This window comes from Rattus norvegicus, chromosome 2, assembly GCF_036323735.1.
Source record: "Rattus norvegicus strain BN/NHsdMcwi chromosome 2, GRCr8, whole genome shotgun sequence".
Classification (NCBI taxonomy): Eukaryota; Metazoa; Chordata; class Mammalia; order Rodentia; family Muridae; genus Rattus; species Rattus norvegicus.
Genome location: NC_086020.1, coordinates 112,127,825 through 112,151,375, shown reverse-complemented (window position 1 = coordinate 112,151,375; position 23,551 = coordinate 112,127,825). Strand labels below are relative to the sequence as shown.

The 23,551-nt window shown below is 44.8% G+C and overlaps 1 protein-coding gene and 1 long non-coding RNA gene across 4 annotated transcripts in view; one reads left to right on the top strand and one right to left on the bottom strand.

The window, feature by feature from the left end:
• Tnfsf10 (TNF superfamily member 10) overlaps nucleotides 1-14,826 on the bottom strand; it is a 19,354-nt gene extending 4,528 nt beyond the window's left edge. Inside the window, exons 1-5 of one of the 3 annotated variants that reach the window (XM_063281308.1) lie at nucleotides 14,657-14,826; nucleotides 14,294-14,484; nucleotides 7,143-7,280; nucleotides 4,381-4,423; nucleotides 1,736-3,296 (exon numbers count right to left, since the gene is read on the bottom strand). In XM_063281308.1, coding sequence (XP_063137378.1) covers nucleotides 3,211-3,296; nucleotides 4,381-4,423; nucleotides 7,143-7,280; nucleotides 14,294-14,484; nucleotides 14,657-14,711 — 513 coding nt within the window. In that variant the 5' untranslated portion in view covers nucleotides 14,712-14,826 and the 3' untranslated portion in view covers nucleotides 1,736-3,210. Of the gene's footprint in view, nucleotides 1-1,735; nucleotides 3,297-4,380; nucleotides 4,424-7,142; nucleotides 7,281-14,293; nucleotides 14,485-14,656 lie in introns of those variants that run through there. The other 2 variants (XM_017590632.3, NM_145681.2) reach the window with 2 other exon arrangements.
• LOC134485891 (uncharacterized) lies at nucleotides 14,478-23,551 on the top strand. The gene is made up of 2 exons (XR_010064206.1): nucleotides 14,478-14,669; nucleotides 21,824-23,551. It is a non-coding gene; the product is annotated as an uncharacterized LOC134485891 (long non-coding RNA).

Sequence of the window (23,551 nt, the reverse complement as noted above, 5' to 3'; positions counted from 1 at the left end):
GTTGAAAAAAAAGACTATTTATGGGAAGTGGAGGTAAGGGGTAACCCCTAAGCGGAAGAAGGGCAGAGTCCTAGTTATTGGAGACCTGAGGTCAGGGGAGGGTTTGCAGAGGAGATGTTAAGAACTTTCCAGTTACTTATCCCTGTAAGTCCAAGAGACCAGCACCTCTATCCCAGGCAACCCACTAAGGGACAAGGAGAAAGCTCACCAACAATCAAGAGATGGAGGCATGCACATAAGTAAGGCAAAGACGGTCAGGCTCTGGGTCTGCCATGATGGAAGAGTGTTTCCAGACAGCCGAAGCCAAAGCCCAGGGAGGAGAAAACAAAGAAGTTCAGGTCGAACTTGAAGGAAACCAAGTACACAAGACTTAGGCTGCCTTCCCAAGATACTGGAAGGTGTAAAGAAATGTTTCATGATCAGACCAACGTAGATCGAGGTCTGGTTTGACAGGCAGAGGGAGAGAAGCCGGAAGCTGCTAGGCAAGTTACAAGGTTGAACACGGTGGTCCATCCTCTAGGTCAAGAGCTCCGGAAGCAAAAGCAGGCAGTAAGTTTTCACAGGTCGGCAGTGAATGAGAAAGGAGAAACCATTTCTGTCTATCTGGTACTAGTTATAAACCACTATTAATGCTGTTCTTGTTATTTTAGGAAGTCACGTTTTCTCAAAGCAAAAATCTCCTGACCTTTGAAGAAACCCGATAGACTATGCATGGCTCTGAAGTGAGCATGGTAGAGAGGAGTGGATGAATGGAGGGGCAGTGTGGGTATCTGTGGAGAATGAGTGCATCATGTGCAGAGGTCAAAGGAGGACATCAGGTGTCTTGCTCTGTCTAACTCTCCACTTTGGAGCTGGAAGTTGCTGGTGGCTACCCAACTCTTCCCCTAACAGCTCTAATAGTACAGACATATGTGAACCATCTCACCCCAGGCAAAATGGTACTTAAGGCAAGCACTGGGGAAGTGTGGGCCACTCTACATTGAGGTGGAAATGCAGAATATCCAATATGGAAACAACCATGGTGGTCTGAAAACACTAAACACTATTCGTCCACGTGACCTCGTGTGTGTGTGTGTGTGTGTGTGTGTGTGTGTGTGTGTGTGTGTGTGTGTGTGTGTTCAGCAGAATGCTTGTGGAGGCCAGTTTTGAAATGGTTCACCATGTACATTCTATGATTCAACTCAGATTGTCAGCTCCTATATCAGCTGAACTATCCTTTTAGCCCTAGATGTCGTGGTCTTGATCAGCAGTTACTTTATTCCAAGGCTTGAAAAGCACCAGCCCTGACCTCCTGGCCTTCAGGGTTTCTGCTGAGAGGCCAGAAATTACTCTGGTAGATTGACCTTTGTGAGTAACTTGGCACCTCTCTTTTATAGCTTGCAGAATTCTTGAAAATATAGAACATTTCCTAGACGTGTGTGATGTTCGGACAAGAGCTACTGGAAGCTCTGCCTCCTTCCAAAGCAGCGTGGCTCCTGAAGCAGCCACATTAGCTGTGAATTCCTAAGAGCAGCTGCGTGTTGGGAGAATGTTAAGGGCTGAATCTGAGGTGGAGCGGCAAAGTCAATTACAATTGGTCTCAGAATTGTCAAGGTCGATGTGCCCACCCACCACTGACCTTCACGGTTACGTGAGTCAGGGCATGCCTGCGCCTAACCCTTTGATCCTTTGCTTTTAAATAGACAGATCCAGTTTGCATTTGAGATCATTGCAAGTCTATAGAGAAGCCTGGATTTGAGAGCAAAAATCTGAACCTTTAATTTTCTTATTATGCATATTTTTTCATGGTACCATGGTTGTCTTCCTTAAGAACATTGTCTTTCAAGAACACACTACGCACTGAGCAGATTTCCCATTCCCCCGCCTCCCTCCTCCCTCCCACCTCCTGTTGGTTCCTTCCATCCACAGTTTCATTTCTGTTTTCATGTCATATATACATATGTACATAATTGTGTATATTTATATAAACTCTGGGATCTTTGCGTAAGAGAAATCATGCAATAGTTGTCTTTTTGAGAGGGGTTTGCTTCACTTGGTATCTCTTCTTGCATCCATTTTCCCACATATGATGTAACTCCATGCTTTACAGCTGAGAAAGTTCTGCTATGTGCTTTGTCCTCCCTTCCTCTCTCACGGGACACATAAGTTGGTACCACATCAACCACGCAAGCGTCTCTGTGGTATCTTGACTTAGTGTTCTTTCTGTACCTGGGTCATGTGGATTATTCGTTTTTGGTGTTTCGAGGGCCCCATGAGGCAGCCGTGCTTTAATTTCATGACGTCTCATTTGTCAGTTACTGGAAACACCATGTTCTTTTTCCATATTGGCTGGACTGGTCTACGTTTCACCAGCAGTATAGAAGGGTTCCCGCTTCCACCAGCGCTTGCTGTAAGTACCATTATGACTGGGGTAAGATGAAATGTCAGTGTTTTAATTTATATTTCTCTAATACCTAGTGAAGATAAACATGTACATCGTGTGTTGTTGGAAATTTTGGTTTATCTTTTGAGAACTGTTTGTTTATTGAGTGGGCCATATGAGTTCTTGAGTGCTCTGAGATGTTTCATGAATTGTAGATATTAACCCTCTATCTTATGTATAGCTATATATATATATGTGTGTGTATATATACATAGGTAAATATGTCTATATGTATATATGTATATATATGGCTATGTATAGCTAGCAAAGATTTCTTTCCCATTTTTCAATAAATGATGTCCTTTGCTGTACAGACGTGCTTTAATTCCATGAAGTCCCATTTGTCAGTTGGTGGCATCTGTGTAACCAGAGTCCTTTTCAGAAAGTCCTTCTCTATGTTTATTTTTTTCTCTGGTAGTTTCAAGCTTTGTATTAGGGTCTTCAATGCCTTCTACATTGTTTATCTACTTTCACTCTTCTGTGTGTAGATGCACGCATTGTTTCTTGAAGAGACTTTTCTCCAAAGTGTATTTTCAATCTCTTTGTCAAACATCAGGTGTCTTAGTTAGGGTTTTACTGTGTGAACAGACACCATGACCAAGGCAAGTCTTATAAAGGACAACATTTAATTGGGGCTGGCTTACAGGTTCAGAGGTTCAGTCTATTATCATCAAGGTGGGAGCACGGGAGCATCCAGGCTGACAGGTGCAGGAGGAGCTGAGAGGTCAACATCTTTATCTGAAGGCCGCTAGGAGAAGACTGACTTCCAGACAGCTAGGATGAGGCTCTTAAAGCCTATGTCCACAGTGACACACTTTCTCCAATGAGGCCACACCTATTCCAACAAGGCAACGCCTCCTAATAGTGCCATGCCCTGAGCCAAGCATATTCAAACCACCACATCAGGTATTTGTAGCTCTGTGGGTTATGACTGTTTACTTTATTCTATTTCAGTGATCTACCTGTCCATCTTTCTACCTGTGCCATAATGTTTTTGACGTTATGATTCTGTAGTAGAACCTAAAATCAGGGATACTGATACCCCCAGCCTCATTCTTTAAGCTCAGGATTGCTTTGGGTATGGGGGGCGGGGGCTTACATGCTTTGATATGAATTTTAGGATCACCTTCTCTGTCCTGTGAAGAAGGTCATTAAGACTTGGCAAATTTTCCATACACAGTAATTTCGATGTGGTGGATGAGGAAGCAGGACATGGATGAGATTATATGTCACACACAAAGAGACAATCAAGCTAAGTAAGAGTGGTAGAAATAACAAAATGCAGCAGCCTCCATACAGATGTATGTGCCAAGGAGAGACTTCCGTGAGCCAAGAGCTGAAACAGAATGAGAGGGGCCAGGAGAGCCAGGGGCAGGCTAGATAAGCCTGGGTAAAGGCACATTGAGGACTGGGGTAGAGAAAAGACAGGATGCTGAGCGTTAACAGGATGATGAGCCTTAACAGGATGATGAGCCTTAACAGGATGCTGAGCATACGGACAGCCTGCCGTAGGTAGCACAGATGAGATCATGGGTAGGTAGAGTGTTTGCAGGGGAAGAACTGAAACACCAAGGGGTTTGGGGTGAAGAAAAGCACTGTGGTCAGAGGCAGAGATGATAGGTAGATTTTGGAGAATTTTATCTATTTTACTTCCTGCCGAGTCCTAGAGCATACTTAAGCTGGCTTATTTATAGCAAAAATAATCAAGTCAGTGAAGAAATTGAAGTAGAAGCAAAGTTCATATGAGAAAAAAAGATAAAGAAAGAATGAAGTTCTGACCATGAGGAGGCTGCGAAGCTTCTCAAGTCCTCGGTGCAAAGACAGAGTCAAGGAACAGCTTAAGACAGAGAGTGGGTAGCAGTCCTCACTGCTGTGCATGTGTGGGAGCAAGGAGAGACTGCAGAGCTATTCAGCTGTGACATAGACAGTAGCAAATAAAAATGACAAAATGTTACTACCTGGAACTGTAGAGATGGTTTTCTCAAAGGTTCTCAAAGTCACCTACAAATAGTAGTGAACAAGAGGGTTAATGCCCCTAAAAATGTAACAGAACACACATGCTCCTATGTTGTCTTTCCAACCTGGAACAGGACACTTCTGCAGTGACATCAATACAGAAGGACTTCTTTTATCTAAGCATAGGAGTTTGGGTGGTATCTGGGATGGATCGTGAGATACCATAATCAAAGGACAATCTGAAAGCTCTGAGTGATACTTGGAGCAGCTAAGGAAGGGAGGGCACAGCTACTGCTTAGGTCAGTCCTGTCTCCAGGGCTCCATGAAGCTGATGATAACCATGTTCCTTCTCTCTGTGTGGACGTGTGTTCGTATGTGCACGTGTGTGTGTGTGTGTGTGTGTGTGTGTGTGTGTGTGTGTGTGTGTGACAGAGCCAAGCATCTGGAGTGATTATGTAGACCTGAACCTTGCCCACAGATAGGCTCACTCTACAAATGTCTGACTTGGTGCTTGCTATTCTCTACTTTTGATAATGCTAAGTTCATGCCCAAAAATATGGTACCAAAGTCCCATACCTTTCTAAACATCTTGCAACCCCCACCACCACCCCAGGTTTTGTAGTAAGCAATGGAGAAAATCAGTCCAAAAGAGAACACCGACCGAGTCTTTCTGTTTGGGGAGCAGAGCCTGGTTTGAGTCCTTATGACTTCTGAACGCCCTCCACTCATCCCTTGCCCCCCTCAGGACCTGTGCCATCATTGCCTCCTCACTGCAAATGTAGAAGCAGAGCAGCTGTGTCCTACACCATAAAACAGAAGCGTTCTGTCTTTCCTTTGCTCCAACCCTTCCCTCAGCTGAGCGAGCATTCACTGGAGTTGGCCCCACTGACTCCAGAGAAGGGACAAGGAGTAAGGTGGATATAAACACTCACCTCTCTTTTCTGTTTGTCTTTCTTTCTTTTATTCTAGGACAGGAAGGAAAGAAGAAAGGAGGAAGGAGAAAGGAGAGAGAAAAGGGAGAAGGAAAGGAAAGGGGGCAGGGGGTCAGGTGATCATGAGGCAAAGCTTTTAAGAAGGCTTACACTCATGTGGAGGGACCAGGGCTCCAGCTGCATGTGTAGCAGAGGATTAGTGTATCTGGCATCAATGGGAGGAGAAGCCCTTGGTCCTCTGAAGGTCCTATGCCCCAGTGTAGAGAATGCTAAGGCAGTGAGGGGAGAGTAGCTGGGTAGGTGAGGGAGCACCCTCATAGAAGCAGGGGAAGGGAGGGGATAGAGGGCTTGTGGAGGGGAAACTGGGAAAGGGGATAACATTTGAAATGTGGATAAATAAAATGTCCAATTAAAAACAAAGGCTTGGGTTCCTTAGCTGATCTGACCTGCGATGACTTTATCTGTCTGCAAATATGTGTTTCCAAAGCATAACCATGATTCCTGGGAGCTGCTCTCAGAATGCAATGGGATTCTGTTCAAAACGGGCAGGTGTTCCCAGGAGATAGAGGGCCCAGTGTGCCTGAGCGGAATAGGAAATTCCCCCTCACGCGCTCACATCCACCTGCTCGATGTCCTCTGCCTCCCAGTTCCTCTCGACCCTGGCTGTCCAGGGTGAGTCTGTGAGGTTGAGAGGGAAGCAGTTGAGATCTATAACTGATGATTCCCTTCTATCTTCTCCTGGGTTGGTCCTGGCACCTGCTGGCACCTCAGCCCCCAGACTGCTCCCTAGTTCATGTCTCTCTTCTGATGGCTCACTGAACCCCTTAAGCCAAAGGCTTTGGAAATCCTTCACATGTGTGAAGCCTGGGCGTTTCCTGACCCTCCTATGCAGTCATCTTCACAGCTATTTCTGCACAACTCATTGTGGGTAATGGCACCCAGCCAGGGAGTGTACACACAGACCAGGCCATTTGACACTACGTTCCAGGTGCCATCTGGACTCTACTGTGAATACTGCTTAAGTCACCCACTGGAGCCCTTATGGTCAGGACAAAACTATTTCCATGGAACAATGAACTCCCAAATATGTCTGACACAAAGCATCGTCTTCCCACGCTGGGATTTCCCATTCTATCCTTAGACGGTGATCTCATATATGCAGCCTCTTAGTTTGCAAAGTATTTTTAATATCAGCACCTTCATCTGACCTTTTCAGAAAGGCAGACGGCAAATATTTGTAAATGCCATCTTATAAGAAGGAAGCAGGCAGAGAAGGAACTGATTTGACTTAATCTAAAAGTAAAATCAGTTAAACACATTCGGCCAAATGAACTGTTAGCCACACGAGCTTTCTGTCAGAGATCCCAGCAAAGCAACTTCGGTCGACAGATGCCTTTTCCTAACTTGTCATTTGTTGACAGTGAATTGAGATAACCTCACCTTCAACTCCTCAAAGTATCTCTTCTTTACGTGCGTGCAAAAAATAAATGTGTATTTAATTTTAGAGATAAGCCATGGGAGAAGAAGAGAAAACATCATCATTTGGGCCTCTTTCGTCGTCTAAATGATAACAAACGAATGGCGAAACCACTAGGCCACCTTGAGCACATGCCCTGTCTGTGCCAGCGTTCACAGAGTAAATGCAAAGGTTAACCTTCAGGAGGCACTGTACAATCAGCCAGGACTTTATCCACTGTCTAATATCAGACAGAACACCATGTTGTCGGGGAATCACATAAGCACCCTGGGACTTGGTTTCTTTGTTTGCCAAATACAGATTTCCAGGCTTGAAGGTCTGCAAATTCTTTGTTCTTGCTGTAGTGATTACCTACCTCTTCAATGAGCTGATACAGTTGCCTCTTGACCTGCAAGCAAGGTCTGTTCAAAATCCCCTCGTCAGTGGAGTCCCAAAAATCCCCATCTTCTTTTGAGAAGCAAGCTAGTCCGATTTTGGAGTAATTGTCCTGTAGCTGGGTGGAGATAGGATATAACAGTGAGGTGAACAAAACATGCTTTTTCTTTTTACCCATTTTGGAAGCTAAATGAACATGGGCAATTTGTGGTTTAAATAAAAGTAGGCCTGCCACCCACTGTCCACTGATTCTATCTAAGCAGCTGTATGTGGTAGCGGGTGTAGGAATAGGCCAGGCATCCTGGACCACAGTGCTCTTCTCCGCTCCACCTCTCGAAGATGGTTATCTTTCTTTTTTTTTTTTTTTTGGTTCTTTTTTTCGGAGCTGGGGACCGAACCCAGGGCCTTGCGCTTCCTAGGTAAGCGCTCTACCACTGAGCTAAATCCCCAGCCCCGATGGTTGTCTTTCTTACTTTCCCTCATATGCACATGTTTCTCATTAGACCTTTGTGGTGATGACTAAGTTTCTTCCAGCTCTAAGATGGTATGACTCTTCCTCCAAAGCTGGAAACCTGACTGTGTACTCGAAGTGGGGAGTGGAGTCCATTTAAATGCTCACATTTAAATGCTTAACGAAAAGCAACCAACCATTTCATTTGATGAATGGTAAATGTTCTGCCCCTAACCACAGCTCCAGTGACTGAGTAGATTGTAGTTAATGGCATTGTTTCTACTCTGGTTGGACCCCATGGTACCACTAGGATTCTGCACCCCCCAACTCACTGATTGAGGAAACTTCGAGCACTACTGAAGGCGTTTTGTCAGGGCAGCAAGCCAGTATTTATAGTAGCCTCATAATTGCCACCATAGTCCTTACCCTTACCAATCGTCACTCCTTAATGTTATAACCCCTATTCCCACCACATGGCTGCCACGAACCAGCCAGAACACGCTCATTACCTCAGACTGTTACCAAATCAGGATGGAGGGGGGACTAAAGGGGAAAGAAGAGGATGAAGCGGTCCTTGCAATTAGTTTTTTCTTCTCTTCTTTCACCCTTTGGCTTTGTCTTCCTCACAGCTTGACTACACAATCTGTTACTTCTCAATGCCTGTTGACATGCGCCTGTAACTCAGCTAGCTGGGAGACTGAAGCCGGAGACTCACAAGTTAAAAGCTTGTCTAAGCTATAGAGTACTTTCAAGGCCAGCCTGTACAAATCCATAAGACCCTTTATTAAAACAACACAGAAGAAAACAAAAGTGGAGTTGGGCTGTAGCTCACTGGTACAGTGCTTGTCTAGCAAGGGTGAAGAGTTGGGGCCTGGCTCACTGGTAGAGTGTGTGTCCATTGTGTGTGAAACCCTTGGTTTTATCCCTGTCAATAATTAAATTAAAACATCTGTAGATCTGCCTTTAACTGGAGTATGTTTTGAAGAAGCTGGGCTCTAACTCACAGATACCCACTTGCCTCTGCCTTCTGAGTGCTGGGATTTGAGGCTTGCCCTTCCACACCTGGCCTAAACTTAATACGTCTGTGTATTACTTAAATTTAGTGTCCTGAAAAGTTTGGGGTGGTGGTAAATTTAAGGCCTCACCCTTCCTATAGAAAAACAATCTATTGATTGATTGTTTGAAGGATTGAGTGATTGATTGAGTGATTGATTGATTGTAAGTCAGGTCCTCATATGGTCCAGACTAGCTTTACACTTCTTTGATAACCAAGGATGACCCTGAGTTTCTGATCCTTTCTCCCTCCTCCCAACAGCTCTCCTGGTGTTATGTGGTGTCATGGATTGAAGCAGAGCTTTGTGCTTGCAAGGCAAGCACTCTATGATCTGAGCTGCACTCCAGCACCAAACCATCTCATTAAAAAACAGTAATTCCATTATTCATTCAAGGTTCTGTCCAGAATCCCATAGTTCTACACTCATCAAGGTACCTCTAAGCAAAAGTATAAACCCAACTTAATGGATTACCAGTCGTTCACTGTTTAAACCAAGCAAGCAGCCTCAGAGACCTCGGTGGAACACTAGTGTCCTCAGAAGGGAAATTTTGTCTTCCTCTTTCCTTGCAGTGGGTTATCTCAACAAAAAAAAGGGTTGAGAGCCTGGAAAGTTAGGGCCCAGGGCAGGAAGGAGCTGCTGTTGTTGCTGTGGTCATTCTGAGAAGGTGTCTAAGTGTCCTCTTGTAAGAGAAAGTGGAGTCTGGGAAAGACAAAGTACCTAGGAGGAGAGTAAGTCAGCCCAGCCCAAATTAAACAGCTGGCTAGTGTCCAGGATGCCTTCTGGTAATTTCCAGAAACGATTTCAGAAGCTAGGAGGGGAAACCTGGATTGGGTCGGCTTCTGAGAAGGTATACAAGTTAATGTGATTGAGTTATTATACAAACGGTAATGAAGGGGTGGGATGGGGTGACTCAATGGTAGAAGGAAAAATACACTAGGAGCTTAGGGAGTTCTTAAGAAGACATGGGCAACTCAGAAAACATGGAAAAGTAAAGGACATTTTCATGAAGGTAAAATAAAATTCTCTCCCCAGCTAATAATAATCTTAAAAAAAAAAAAGAAACGGAGTTGGGAATTTAGCTCAGTGGTAGAGCGCTTGCCTAGCAAGCGCAAGGCCCTGGGTTCGGTCCTCAGCTCCGAAAAAAAGAAAAAAAAAACCCAAAATACTAAACCGAAAACAATAGTCCTGCATCCACCTATCCCCTGGCTGACCCTCTGTGTACATGGTTGGCATCAGACTGTATGCCAGACTGTGGATATTTTCTCTTAAGATTATGTGGAAATGATGTGTCTTTGAAATCTACGGGCATAGCTCTGTGGTAGAGTTCTTGTCTCGCTTGCCCAGTTCCTGGACTCTTAGAACTGCAGACTTCCAAGGAAACCATATGTGTCAGCTTAGACCACGTTTAGGAGATTTGCTACAGAAAATTTAGAAAATTTGTAAAATTTGAAAAAAGAAAGATCCACTTTATCCCACCATCTTGAGCTCACAGCTCTCTCTGCTGTCGTTGGTCTTACTAGATATTTTTCTGCATAAATAATGATTTATTTCTGGACAAAGGAAATGCAGTGGGGAAACTTCAACACCCCCCCTCGCTAACATTTAGCACCTACAGGTGTGAAACCAACGCTGGTCACAAAGGGCTGCAGATTTTGCACTGAGGTTATTCTGGAAATACCTTTGCCTCCTCTCTGCCTCCACATCCTTACTTCACCACATCCTTTCTGCCTCAAGAAATGTGTCCGAGTGAAGAGATATTAAGCTTTACTTGAAATTGCTGGATTTTTAGGCAGAATTTTGAAAACCTTAATTAGACTCTCAGACTGCAGGAGTCAACGGAGGATCGGGTCAGTCTTAGAGTAAGGCCACCTTGTCAGTTGGCACTGTCTACACTTAGGACATGCAGCCACAATCTATAAACACAGCTGAGCTTCAATCTCTTGTGTAAACTTAGAACTGAAAAGTAGTAATAGCTGGACCCTTTTTCTCAGGGAATTTACAAACCTGGGGTAAATAAGATGACTCAAGGGACCAAAGTATTTACAAACAGCCTTCCAACCTGAGTTCAATCCCCAGGACCCACACGATAGAAGGCAAAAAACTAACTCTTCCGAGTTGTCCTCTGATACTCACAAATGATGACCCACAAACACATAAACAAACAAACAAACAAATGTAATTTTTAAAGAAAGAAACCTACAAACTTAGGATACAGAGACAACTCAGTCAGGAAAACGCTTGCCAAACAAACTTGTGAACTTGAAATTCATCTTCAGAGCCCACATAAAGTAAATGAGGACTAAGGCAGGTGAGGATTGCGCATGAATCTAATCCCAGCACTCAGGAGGCAGAGTTGGGCGAGTCTCTGAGTTCAAGGCCAGCCTGGTTGTCTACAAAGCAAGTTCCAGGACAGCCATGGCTACACAGAAAAACTCTGTCTCAAGAAGGGAGAGAGGGAGAGAGGGAGAGAGGGAGAGAGGGAGAGAGGGAGAGAGAGAGAGAGAGGGAAAGAGGGAGAGATGGAGAGAGGGAGGTGGAAGAATGTGTCTGGAGTCCCAATGTCCAAGAAGAGAAGAGAGGTGGATTCTTGGGGTTGGCCCCTAAGAGACTACTAGATGAGTTCCAAGTTAATGAAGAAAGCCTGTCTTAAATAATAAAAGGGAGGAAAGGAAAGGAAAGAAAAGAAGAGAAAAGAAAAGAAAAGAAGTAGATAGTATCTAGGAAATGACATCAGACGTCATCCTCTGGCCTCACACATATGCACATACATGTTTGCTGGCACTTGCACACATACACACACACATACATATACACACATACACATATACACACATACATACACACACACATCACACACATACACACACATCACACACATACACACATACACAGAGAGAAAGAGAGGGAGAGAGGGAGAGGGAGAGGGAGACAAGGGGGTAGAGATTCTTGATCAGCATGCTCTATAATGAAATCATTGTTAGCCATAATTTTCATAATTATTTTCAAATAAAAGGAGAGCCGGCCTCATCCCCTTGGGAAAACATCTGACTGGGATAATGAAATTCCTCCTCTCAGGATATACAAACTACATTGCCCCAGCAGATCATTGCTATCTGAGTTTTGCACAGCTTGTTTTTCTGGAAACTCTCCCTCACCATGCACTTCCTAACAACACAGCAGGTCAGATGTTGCATAGTGCACTGGGCAACGTGCACTGTGCAGATTTTGTGAGTGTCAGGGGAGGGAGAGACGAAGAGCAGCTCCTGGTATCCACAGCCCTGGGCTCCAGCCCTACCCTGGCTCCAAAGCCCTGTCTGAGCTTGGATAATTCATTTCTCCATCAGGCTCTAGACAAGGGACTGGGGTGTTCACCGTCCCTACCACTTCTCAGCTCTCTAGAACATATGTTTACTCCACATGGGCACACGCAACCTGAAGCAGAGTTGGTTTTTACTCTTATCAGGGGCTTTCCTGAAGTTGTATCTAGGTTCTCCTGGTATAAAGTCCAACTGTTTTCCCACGAGGAAATAAATCCTGTTTGTAGATCACTAACCAAGACAAGCCTGACGGGAGGGAAAGGCGGGAAGGAAAGCCAGGCCATTGTGTTTACACTATTGTCAACACAGGAACTCCACAGGCTTAAAATCAGTGCGTACTCCTCTAAAAATTAAAATAAAACAAAGGGGTGTGCGTGTGTGTGTGTGTGACAGAGAAAGAGATGGAGAGAGAGAGAGAGCGAGCGAGCGAGAGAGAGAGAGAGAGAGAGAGAGAGAGAGAGAGAGAGAGCATGCGTGTGATGCAGGGTCTCTCACTGGGGCCTGGAGTTCACCAGTAAGACTATATAGACCCTCAGCCAGCAAGCCCCAGGGATTCTTCAGTCTTCTCCCCAGCACTGGGATTACAGGTACATGCTGGGTAATCAGGATCAAACTTGAGTTCTCACACTTATATAGGAAGCACTTCCCTGACTGAGCCCCCCCCCACCCTAAAACATATTTCAAATATCTGGCTTATATCCACCCCACCCTCACACCCTCAGCCTTGTTGGACTGAGAAATGTGATAATTTGTGTTAATATTTTGTCTAGGCTCCGCCCCACAGTTACCTGGCAGCAGCCAGGTGTGCCTGGCTCACTATAAAAGGGATGACTCTCCTCCTCCTCCCCTCTCTCTTGTTTTCTTGCTCTCCATCTGTCCTCTTTCCCCTTCCCCCTCTCTCCACATGCTCATGACCAGCCTCTTTTCTCTCTCTCTCTCTCTCTCTCTCTCTCTCTCTCTCTCTCTCTCTCTCTCTCCCTCCCTCCCTCCCTCTCTCTGTCTTTCTCTGTCTCTACTACCGTCTCAGCTCCCCTCCCCATGCCCTCAGGGGGAAGGGATGCCTCAACTTGGGCCCACAGAAGCACCTCCTTCCCACACACCAGACTTCACATTCACTAAATATATTCCTTCCCCCATCTTTTTGTAAAACACAGTATTTGGTTCCATGACTCGGATTCAAACGAGATTGCTGCAGCCACAATGCAGAGTACTAACCACTAACCAATCACAGGGAGAGACAAATTGCTAACACTTTGAGCTTCTACTCTGATTTTAGTTCAGATCCATGCTATTCTCCCTGACAGCTTTTCAAAGTGTGACTTGTCTATGTGAGAATTTTTCAGATCCACCTCTTTGTCTGGAGGACAGTGGTTATTATAGACTCACAAGTGGTCAAAGTGCAGACAGGATAGATGTGTGTTGAGCATGGGGTAATCTATGCCCCTCCTTTACCTCAAGGTCCAGGCAACTGCAGAGCAGTCTAGGGGATTAGCTCAGTCAGTGAAAGGCAGCAATGAGTTCAAGGTTCAGTGAGAGGTGGAGAATAAGGGAGAAAACAACTGGCATTTATCTCTAACTGCCAAATTGTGTGCTCCTCTCTCCCTCTCCCTCTCCCTCTCCCTCTCCCTCTCCCTCTCCCTCTCCCTCTCCCTCTCCCTCTCCCTCTCCCTCTCCCTCTCCCTCTCCCTCTCCCTCTCCCTCTCCTTCTCCCTCTCCCTCTCCCTCTCCCTCTCCCCCCTCCCCTTCCTCCCTCCCTCCTCTCTCTCCCTCTTTTCCTCTCTCTCTCCTTCCCTCTACCTCTCTCCCTCTTTTCCTCCCTCTTCCTCTCTTTTCTCTCTCCCTCTCTCTTCCTCCTCTTCTCGCTCCCATTCTCCCTCTCTCTACCTTTCTCTTCCTTCCTCTTCTCTTTTCTCTCTCTTCCTCTCTCTCCCTCTGTCTCCCTCTGTCTCCCTCTGTCTCCCCCCACCCCAACACACACACACAAAAGGAACTCTACAGCACTTCACAGAAAGCATTTGTGCAAGGTGACAGTGCTAACTGCACCACTCACAGACACTTTTGAAAGGCTAGCAAACTTCCTCCGGGGGTGCCAATATATCCACTGGTAGCTTTCAGAGCCTGTTCTGTAACTACAACTGCTTGGAAGTCTGCCAACTTGCAGCTTTACAAAGTCCTCTCTTTATTAGCAGTTAGAGTCTACCACTGGGACAGACATATTTGAGTCCAGAGCTAAGCTTTCAAAGAAGAGCAAGCAGAGGCAGAGCACAGACAGGTACCCAGCTGCTGCTGAGACCACATGGCTACTAACCTGTTTCACCTCGTTGTTGAAGTACATGTAAGTCACAGCCACAGTCAAGGCCTGCAGGAGCACCTGCAGGAGCACTATGCAGATCACCGTCATCGTGAAGTGCTGACTGAAGCTGGGGCCCTTCAGGTTCCCGGTGGAAGGCATGCTGTTGTCTAGGTCTGACTTCCCCCAGAGCAGTCTTGCATGCAGCCCTGCAGCAGTGAGAGGGAAGACCTCAGTTAGAAAACAAATTGCTCACGTAGTTTCTTTTTACGGTTGAGAGCAAAAGTGAAAGTGAATTTACAGCCACGAAAGTAGGGGAGGAGGTTATATCCACCCTATGTCTTGGACTGAGGACTTAGCCCTACCACTCCGAGAGCTCACTCTGGTGATACAGGTAAGCCCAGTTCCGGGACTTTGAGATGGTCCATCCCAACATCTACCCCATCTAAGAACTGCTGGAGCATGTGAAAGGGCCCGTCCTGCTCATCCAAAGCTGCAGGATCTCCAGAGCACAGGGCAATAGCAGGATAACTGGGAGGAGTCTCAGTGAGGATCCAATATTGAAGGTGTCACAGAAGTCAGAGACCTCAAACCAGACCAATGACCATCGCTGTGGACATTTGCAAGAGAAGATGTGTGGACAGAGGGATAGCCTGTGGGACACACTGGGACGCTCTACAGCTTCTATGATGGGATGTTTTCTATGCTTTGCTTTGCTTTATTTATTTTGTTCTCTGTATTTTTATTTTGTGTGGGGGGAGGAGTTACAAGGCAGACAGTGATTACAAGGGGACAGGGAGATGAATGGGACTGGAGTGTATATGATATGAAACTCACAAAGAATCAATAAAAAGTTCATTTGTTTGCTTTTAAAAACTTAAAAAAAATCCCAGCTGTTGAATTTTACCAATGAAAAGTCGGGAGCCAGATGCTGGGATGAAAACCTACTAGCTCAGACAGGCAGAGAAAGCACCCAGCTAACCTTCCTACTTTACCCAAGTCCCAGAAGGAAAAGACTCCACCAACATTCCAAAAGGAAAACACTCTTCTTCTCCGTGCTCAACTCAAAGATTCAGAGCTTTCTGTTTACTATGTTCACTCCTGGTCAACTGGTTACTTGCTTCGCCTCTTGACCTAGAATTGACTTTATTTGGCTCTTGGATTAAAGTGTGTGCTACGGCTGAACTACACCCCAACTACTTGTTTACAGTAAACGGAAAGCTCTAGGATCAAAGGCTGGGCCATAGCACAATTAGAAACAGTTCACAATCTCAGGTTCACAATGTGACCAAATGTCCTGCAACAACCACCTCCAGCTCCCAGCCCATTGTTTGTGACTCTCTGAGGCCCTGGCAGGTTCTAGCAACAATGTTGCTTTTGCTAATGGTGCTAATTTCTATGCACCATATGACATCTTTCTGGCTGGTATCCTATCATGAGGAACAAAAGGGAATCCACTTGAACTCAAATTCTCTCAGGTCTGCAGATGCTCCCTGCCTTGCAGGAAGATTCCTTTAGTGACTACTTAACTGCAAAGCCAAGACTCCCTCCCAGCAAGGGAGGGCGTCACCTGTTTAAGGGCCTTTAGAAGTAGTGCTCTACTGTGGTGCTGTAATTAAGTTACCATCTTCTTGAGACAGTCTCTCACTGAAACTAAAGCTTACACAGGATCCTCCTGTCTCTGACTCCTGAGCCCTGTGATCACAACCACAGACCACCAGAGCCACCAGGAGTGTAATGATCCAAGCTAAGGTCCTCATGATCACACAATGAACACTTTACCATCATCCCAGCCCCACCCGTTGCCTCTTTTTTAATGACTTGGGAGCTTGGGAGTTTAAAATAATGTTTCCACTTTGCTTTTGTTTGGTTGGTTTTTTTCTTTTCTTTTTTTTTTTTTACACTTTTTAATTATTGAAAGGGAATGAAGAGTAGCCTGTAAAAATAACATAAACCAAATCCTTTGCTCATGTGTTCATAGCCACATTTTTGTTTCTCTTTCTTTTCTAATAGTATTTTTTATATTCCTTGACACTTTATACAATGACATAGTCAATTTCAGTTGTCAACTCAACATATTCGAAAAGACAGAACATCAATTCAGGAGTTGGTAATATAGAACCAACCTCTGGGAATATCTGTGGGGTATTTTCTTGATTGTTAATTGACATAGAAGGACCTAGGCCACTGTGGGCAGTATCATTCCTGGGCATGTGAGTCTGAGCTGTACAGCAAAGGAAACTGAGCAAGCTAGAGAAACAAGCCAGTTAGCAATGTCCTACCATGGTCTTTGTTTCAGTTCCTGCCTTTGCTCTCCTCAAAGATTGACTTTAACCCATAAGCCAGATAAGTCCTTTTTTTCCTCAAGCTAGTTTTGGTCAATGTTTTACCACAGCAAAGAAAGCAAACTAGGGCTGACCATATATACTATGTCCACCTACAACAGGCTCTCTCCAGCTCCCTCTAGTGTCTGACTCCACCTCCCTTCCCTCTTCCTGCTGCATGCCCTCTTTTTATTTTGTATTAATAACCCTCTGAGTCCAATTTGTTTATAGCACATGAGCATGTAGCCATCTACTGGGTCATGGGCAACCTGCCAGCAACCACAACCCCCAAAGGAGAATAATTTTCCCTTCCTCAGCAGGCATTGGCTGCCAATAGCTTTTCTGGTACAGGGGAGTCTTCAGGAGCCCCGTCCCCTCTGTGCTGGAATTTTGAATGGCTTGATCATCTGCAGGTAACCATAGCTGCTATGAATTGATGCATGGCACAGCCATGTGGTATCCAAACAACGGCACCCCACAGCTGGCAACCCCAGTCTGCAGGCTCTTGTATTCATTCTGCTCTCTCTTCCTGGAACTTTGGAAGATGGGAGGTTGATATCACAGCTAGGTACCTGGAGTCGCTAACACTTGGCACTTTGACCATTTATGTGTCTCTGCTTTAACCACTAGCCACCAAAGTTGAGAGTAGCACAAATGTTGACAGCCGTGCTTGCACTATGAAAATCTGCCCTTTCTGAAACTGCAGGTCAGGGCTGGGCTCTGTGCCAACTTCTACTCCTCTGCTACAAGTCTTAGCAGTGCAGTTATGATTCGCTTTGCTTTAGGTCCCACGATGCCTAAAATCTTAGTACCTGGAGTGTTGGAGAAAGTTTTCCAAACCCAGACTGGTAGTTGTGAGCTGTTCATAGAAGCAAGGTAACGCTTCTAATTTTGTTTGATCAATATTATATCTTAAATATCAACAGGTATCATTTATAGTATTTGTTATTGATGATTATTAATTTTAGCAATGAAATGCTAAATCTAAATGCTGATCTTTGTTATGCAAATAAGAAAAACCTCCAAGTGCAGATGTGTGTGACATAAATAATGAGAAATGTGATAGCCACATTTTAGGGAGTTGGGCTCTCTAATTAGGCTGCCAGAGGATACCAGTGGGTATCAATACCTTGTTAGGGGGACCTATGGATAATATAAACTAATACAGAGACTCACATGCACACTGTGTGGGTGATTCTCAATCTAGGCTGCAGTTTCAAATAATCTGGAAGCCTTTCAAAAGGTCTGTGCCTGTCTTACCCCTCTCCTGTTTTAAAAATAAAAATGACAGGGCTCACCTCCACATGCCACAAGTGTGCTGCCTTCTGCAACCAAATATAATGGGTTTGCATCTTGGTATGTGCAAAGCCTATGGCCAAGAGCAGAGAATGGTCCATTGCCTACCACAAGAAATAGCATGGAGTTTTGTTTCCAAAGCAAAGTCCTTTTTCAAAATAGAAAGCACAGGGCTTTTATTCGTATAAAATACACACATACCTATTCACACAGAAAACCACTTGGGGGCTGGAGAGATGGCTCAGCGATTAAGAGCACTGACTGCTCTTCCAGAGGTCCTGAGTTCAATTCCCAGCAACCACATGGTGGCTCACAACCATCTGTAATGGGATCTGATGCCCTCTTCTGGTGCGTCTGAAGACAGCTACAGTGTACACACATACATGAAATAAATAAATAAATCTTAAAAAAAAAAAAGAAAGAAAGAAAACCACTTGGAAGGTGAGCATGTTTAGTTCAAGCCATACAATACTGGGAATGCTCATTTAAGATCATCCTTTAAAAAGAGAAGATGGGGGCTGGAAAGACAACTCAGCCATTAGGGATGCTTGCTGTGCAATCATGAAGTCTAGAGTTTAAATGCTAGCACCCATATACCACGTCTGGCATCCCTGTGCATGTCTATAACTGTAGGTTTGCTGGGGCTCAGTGCTCCCAAACTAGCTGAGAAAATGAGGGCTGTGTTTAGGGACAGACCTTGCCAGAAGGGAATGATAAGGGTAAAATCGTACACACACACACACACACACACACACACACACACACACACACACACACACGTGCGTGCACGCGCGCACATACACACATACACACATGTACACACATATGCACACACACATACATACACACATACACACACATACACACACGCACACACACATACACACACTTATACTCACATACACACACATACACACACATACACACATGCACACACACATACACACACATATACACACATACACACATGCACACACACATACACACACATATACACACATACACACATGCACATACACACACATACATACACACATACACACACATACACACGCACATATACATACATGCACCTACACACACATACACACATGCACACACACATACACACACACATACACACATGCACACATACACACACATACACACATGCACACACACATACATACACACATACACACACACATACACATATACACACATACACACATGCACACACACACACATATACACATGCACACACACATACACACACTTATACTCACATACACACACATACACACATGCACACACATGCACACACACACATACACACACATATACACACATACACACATGCACATACACACATACACACATGCACACACACATACACACACATACACACATGCACACATACACACATACACACATGCACACACACATACATACACACATACACACATGCACACACACATACACACATACACACATGCACACACACATACACACACATACACACATGCACACACACATACACACACATACACACATGCACACACACATACACACATATACACACATACATACACATACACACATGCACACACACACATACACACACATATACACACATACACACATGCACATACACACACATACACACATGCACACACACATACACACACATACACACATGCACACACACATACACACACATACACACATGCACACATACACACACATACACACATGCACACATACACACACATACACACATGCACACACACATACATACACACATACACACATGCACACACACATACACACACATACACACATGCACACACACATATACACACATACACACATGCACACACACATACACACACATACACACATGCACACACACATACACACATGCACACACACATATACACACATACACACATGCACATACACATACATGCACATACACACACATACATACACACATGCACACATACACACACATACACAATTGCACACATACACACATACACACATGCACACACACATGCACACACATACACACACATATACACACATGCACACACACACACACACACACACACACACACACACACACTGTTTTCCTTTTATTTTTTGTTCCTGAGGCAAGCTTTTACTACGTACCCCAGGCTAGGCTCAGGTTTACAATCCTTCTACCTCAGCCTCCCTAACTCTGGGATTACAAACAGTTTACATTGTTTGCTGCATGCTGTGGGTTCTGTAACCTTCTATGTCGTTCCTTTAACAAGTGGTTCCTAAGCTTCATGTTTCCAGAAACAACCTCCAGTTTCCCTGGCTCCCATTATATTTAATTGAATTGTGTAACACCACAATTAGCATATTCAGTGTTTGGAATCATTTAACTCCTGTTAGAAGTGTAGGTAGGGACAGAGGCTATTCTCCTATACAGGGCGGTTTCAAACCATCGGTACTCAGGCTTTGCCTGTATATACCCTGTGTGAACGTGAAAGAACTTATTATTACAAGTTGGCTTGCAGGAAGTCAGTACAGAGCTCTGTGGGTATAGCCTACACTTCTGAATATAATTCCGCTCCCTGGAAGCTCTGTCATAAGAATATAAGTGCCATGAATGTAGGACTTTGTCACATATGTTGTAGGCAGCTGATGGTGCAGATCTTAGCCTGCTGTGTGTGCTATATAAACTGAGTAGGCATAATACTCTCTGGAACCTTCTGTCTCTTTCCTCGGCAAGCCAGTGTCACCTGCAGCAGGTCACAAGGTGTAGCTGTTAAGTCCCCCTTACAAAGTGTAAAAAGAAATTTCTTACTCGCTTCTCTGTGCATGCCCCTGGTGTAGGTGGCAGCCTTCATTCTGCACCTAAGGGTGCTATCTTAAGTGCAAATTTCGAGGTAATTCATTAACTAGAGCCAGGAAGCAAGGTGGTGAAGTGAAGACTTCCTCAGTGATCTACAGTGAACGGAGAACTCTGTGTACGATGGCTTCAACAAAACCCCAAGGGGACGGTTCGGGTTAGGTAACCAGGAAAGATTCAAACAAATAGAAACAGAAATAACACGTTATGAATAAGGTGGCTGAAATCTTGGTGGGGAGATTTGGAGCACCACCACAATCTGCCCCTACACTGTTCCGATACGTACACCCCAGAACCACCACAGTAGACTCCAGTGTCATTTCCAGGCCCCCTCATATGCTTTTCTGGAAACCGAACATACTGGCTACTGGCCAACTCCCAGAGCAGAGTCCACTCAGCGTCAACCTCATCGGTCTGACTCGTGAGCCTTCATGATTCACCACTACTTTCTGGTTTATGTGTGCCCCCCTTATGGACAGCAATGAAGATCTGTTCTTTTCAGTTGCTCTGGTGCTAAGTAGACAGTGCCTCATAAGGGAAGGAAGATTCAACACAGAAAAAGTTGCATGGTAGCTACTCCAAGGAGATGCCTACTCCGAGTAGCAAGGAAAAGATGGAGTGAGGCCGAGGTTCGTAGGAACGCAGGCACCAGATGAGGGATGCCCCGGGTTTCTGCCTCCCTCTGGTTATCCAGAGGCAGCTGCTGCAGAAATGGAGACTCCAGGACACCCTGGCCTTCTTTAAGCAAGGCCAGAGAAGCCAGATAGCCAGCATACTGGAAGGGATCCAGGGCCCAATAGGACTCCTCTTTTCCACACTATAGAGACTTTCAGTCACCAGGAGCACAGCATTATAAAAGTTAGGGCGAGCAGGCAGAGAGCACGGTCTCTTTGCCAGCTTTATGTGATTGTGCTTGGACATGCCTTCTCTACAACAGGAAGTAGTGTGAACGAGGTGTTAATCAGTAGTACAAGCTTCCTGGCATGGAGGTGTTTGGTGGCCAAGAATCTCTTCTTTCTTCCTGGAATACTCAATATACTAACGCAGAGTTTGCAACTGTTGCAGGTGGTACAGAAAAGGGATTTCTGCAATCGAGATGAGCTCTACAAAATTTGAGCCCACCAGGACCCAAGGAAAGCTGGACTACTGACTTATGCGAATTAACAAGATGTGAACGAATGCATGATAGTAGCAGAAACATCCCGGTTTTTGAAAATTACTTCCATTAAAGATTACCAGTGTTCTAGATGCACAGAACACATGAAACTCAAGACGGATGGTCAAAATGTGAATGCTTCACTCCTTCTTTAAAAGGGGGAACAAGAATACCCTTGGCAGGGAATAGAGAGGCAAAGATTAAAACAGAGACTGAAGGAACACCCATTCAGAGCCTGCCCCACATGTGGCCCATACATATACAGCCACCCAATTAGACAAGATGGATGAAGCAAAGAAGTGCAGGCCGACAGGAGCCGGATGTAGATCGCTCCTGAGAGACACAGCCAGAATACAGCAAATACAGAGGCGAATGCCAGCAGCAAACCACTGAAGTGAGAATAGGACCCCCGTTGAAGGAATCAGAGAAAGAACTGGAGGAGCTTGAAGGGGCTCGAGACCCCTTATGAACAAAAATGCCAAGCAACCAGAGCTTCCAGGGACTAAGCCACTACCTAAAGACTATACATGGACTGACCCTGGACTCTGACCTCATAGGTAGCAATGAATAGCCTAGTAAGATCACCAGTGGAAGGGGAAGCCCTTGGTCCTGCTAAGACTGAACCCCCAGTGAACGTGATTGTTGGGGGGAGGGCGGCGGCAATGGGGGGAGGTTGGAGAGGGGAACACCCATAAAGAAGGGGAGGGGGAGGGATTAGGGGGATGTTTGCCCAGAAACCGGGAAAGGGAATAACATTTGAAATGTAAATAAGAAATACTCAAGTTAATAAAAAATAAAATAAAAATAAAAATAAAAAAAGATTACCAGTGTTATATCCAAGCACGCTGTATTCTTATTAGCGAGAGTGACATCAAGAACTGGCACAGATGACATCACTACTGAGGATAAGATGACCTCCCAGAATGTGGACCAATGAAAGTGTTGGACTTTACCTGAAATATGCAAATATTAGTAGATTTGTTTTGTAATAAACTGACAAATATGTTCAATAAGAAGGAAACGGTAAGAATGTATTTGAAAACAAGGCGAAGTCACACCTCCAATTTGCATTCTTACTCGTCCCTTCCAAACATGTTACCAAAGGAAATCCTCTCAGGACATTGTGTAGCCTGTAGAGGGTACAAGGGACAAGGAGACATTTTGAACTGCATTGCATGGTATCCTGTGTGCCCCCTTCGCCCCTCAAGCTGAATGTTCTGTCCTTGATACTTCAAGTTAAAATCAGGACGGATACTGTTTCCAGCATTTAAAGATGTACTACTCTGAAAATTATTTTTCTTAAAATTATGCTTGTGTTGTGTATCAAGGTCACGCTAACAGCTTTCATTCATGTTCTAAAGAAGAGCAAAGAGCACAAAAATTAGCAAGAACCTTACTTATTAAATGTCATTGTGTACACTCTGCCCCCTTCCTTCTGTGATGTACTAGTCAACTAACCCCTGTCCAAAATTATGGAGCTGCTCTTAGAAAAAGGCATGAAACTGTGTATGTATTTCTGTTACACAGTAACACGTAGAAACACACAATGCATTGTGGAATATCTGTCCGATGTATTGCCTTTGAATCGGATGTATTGACAGAATTGCACAGTGAGTAAATATCAGGTTTTTTGTTTG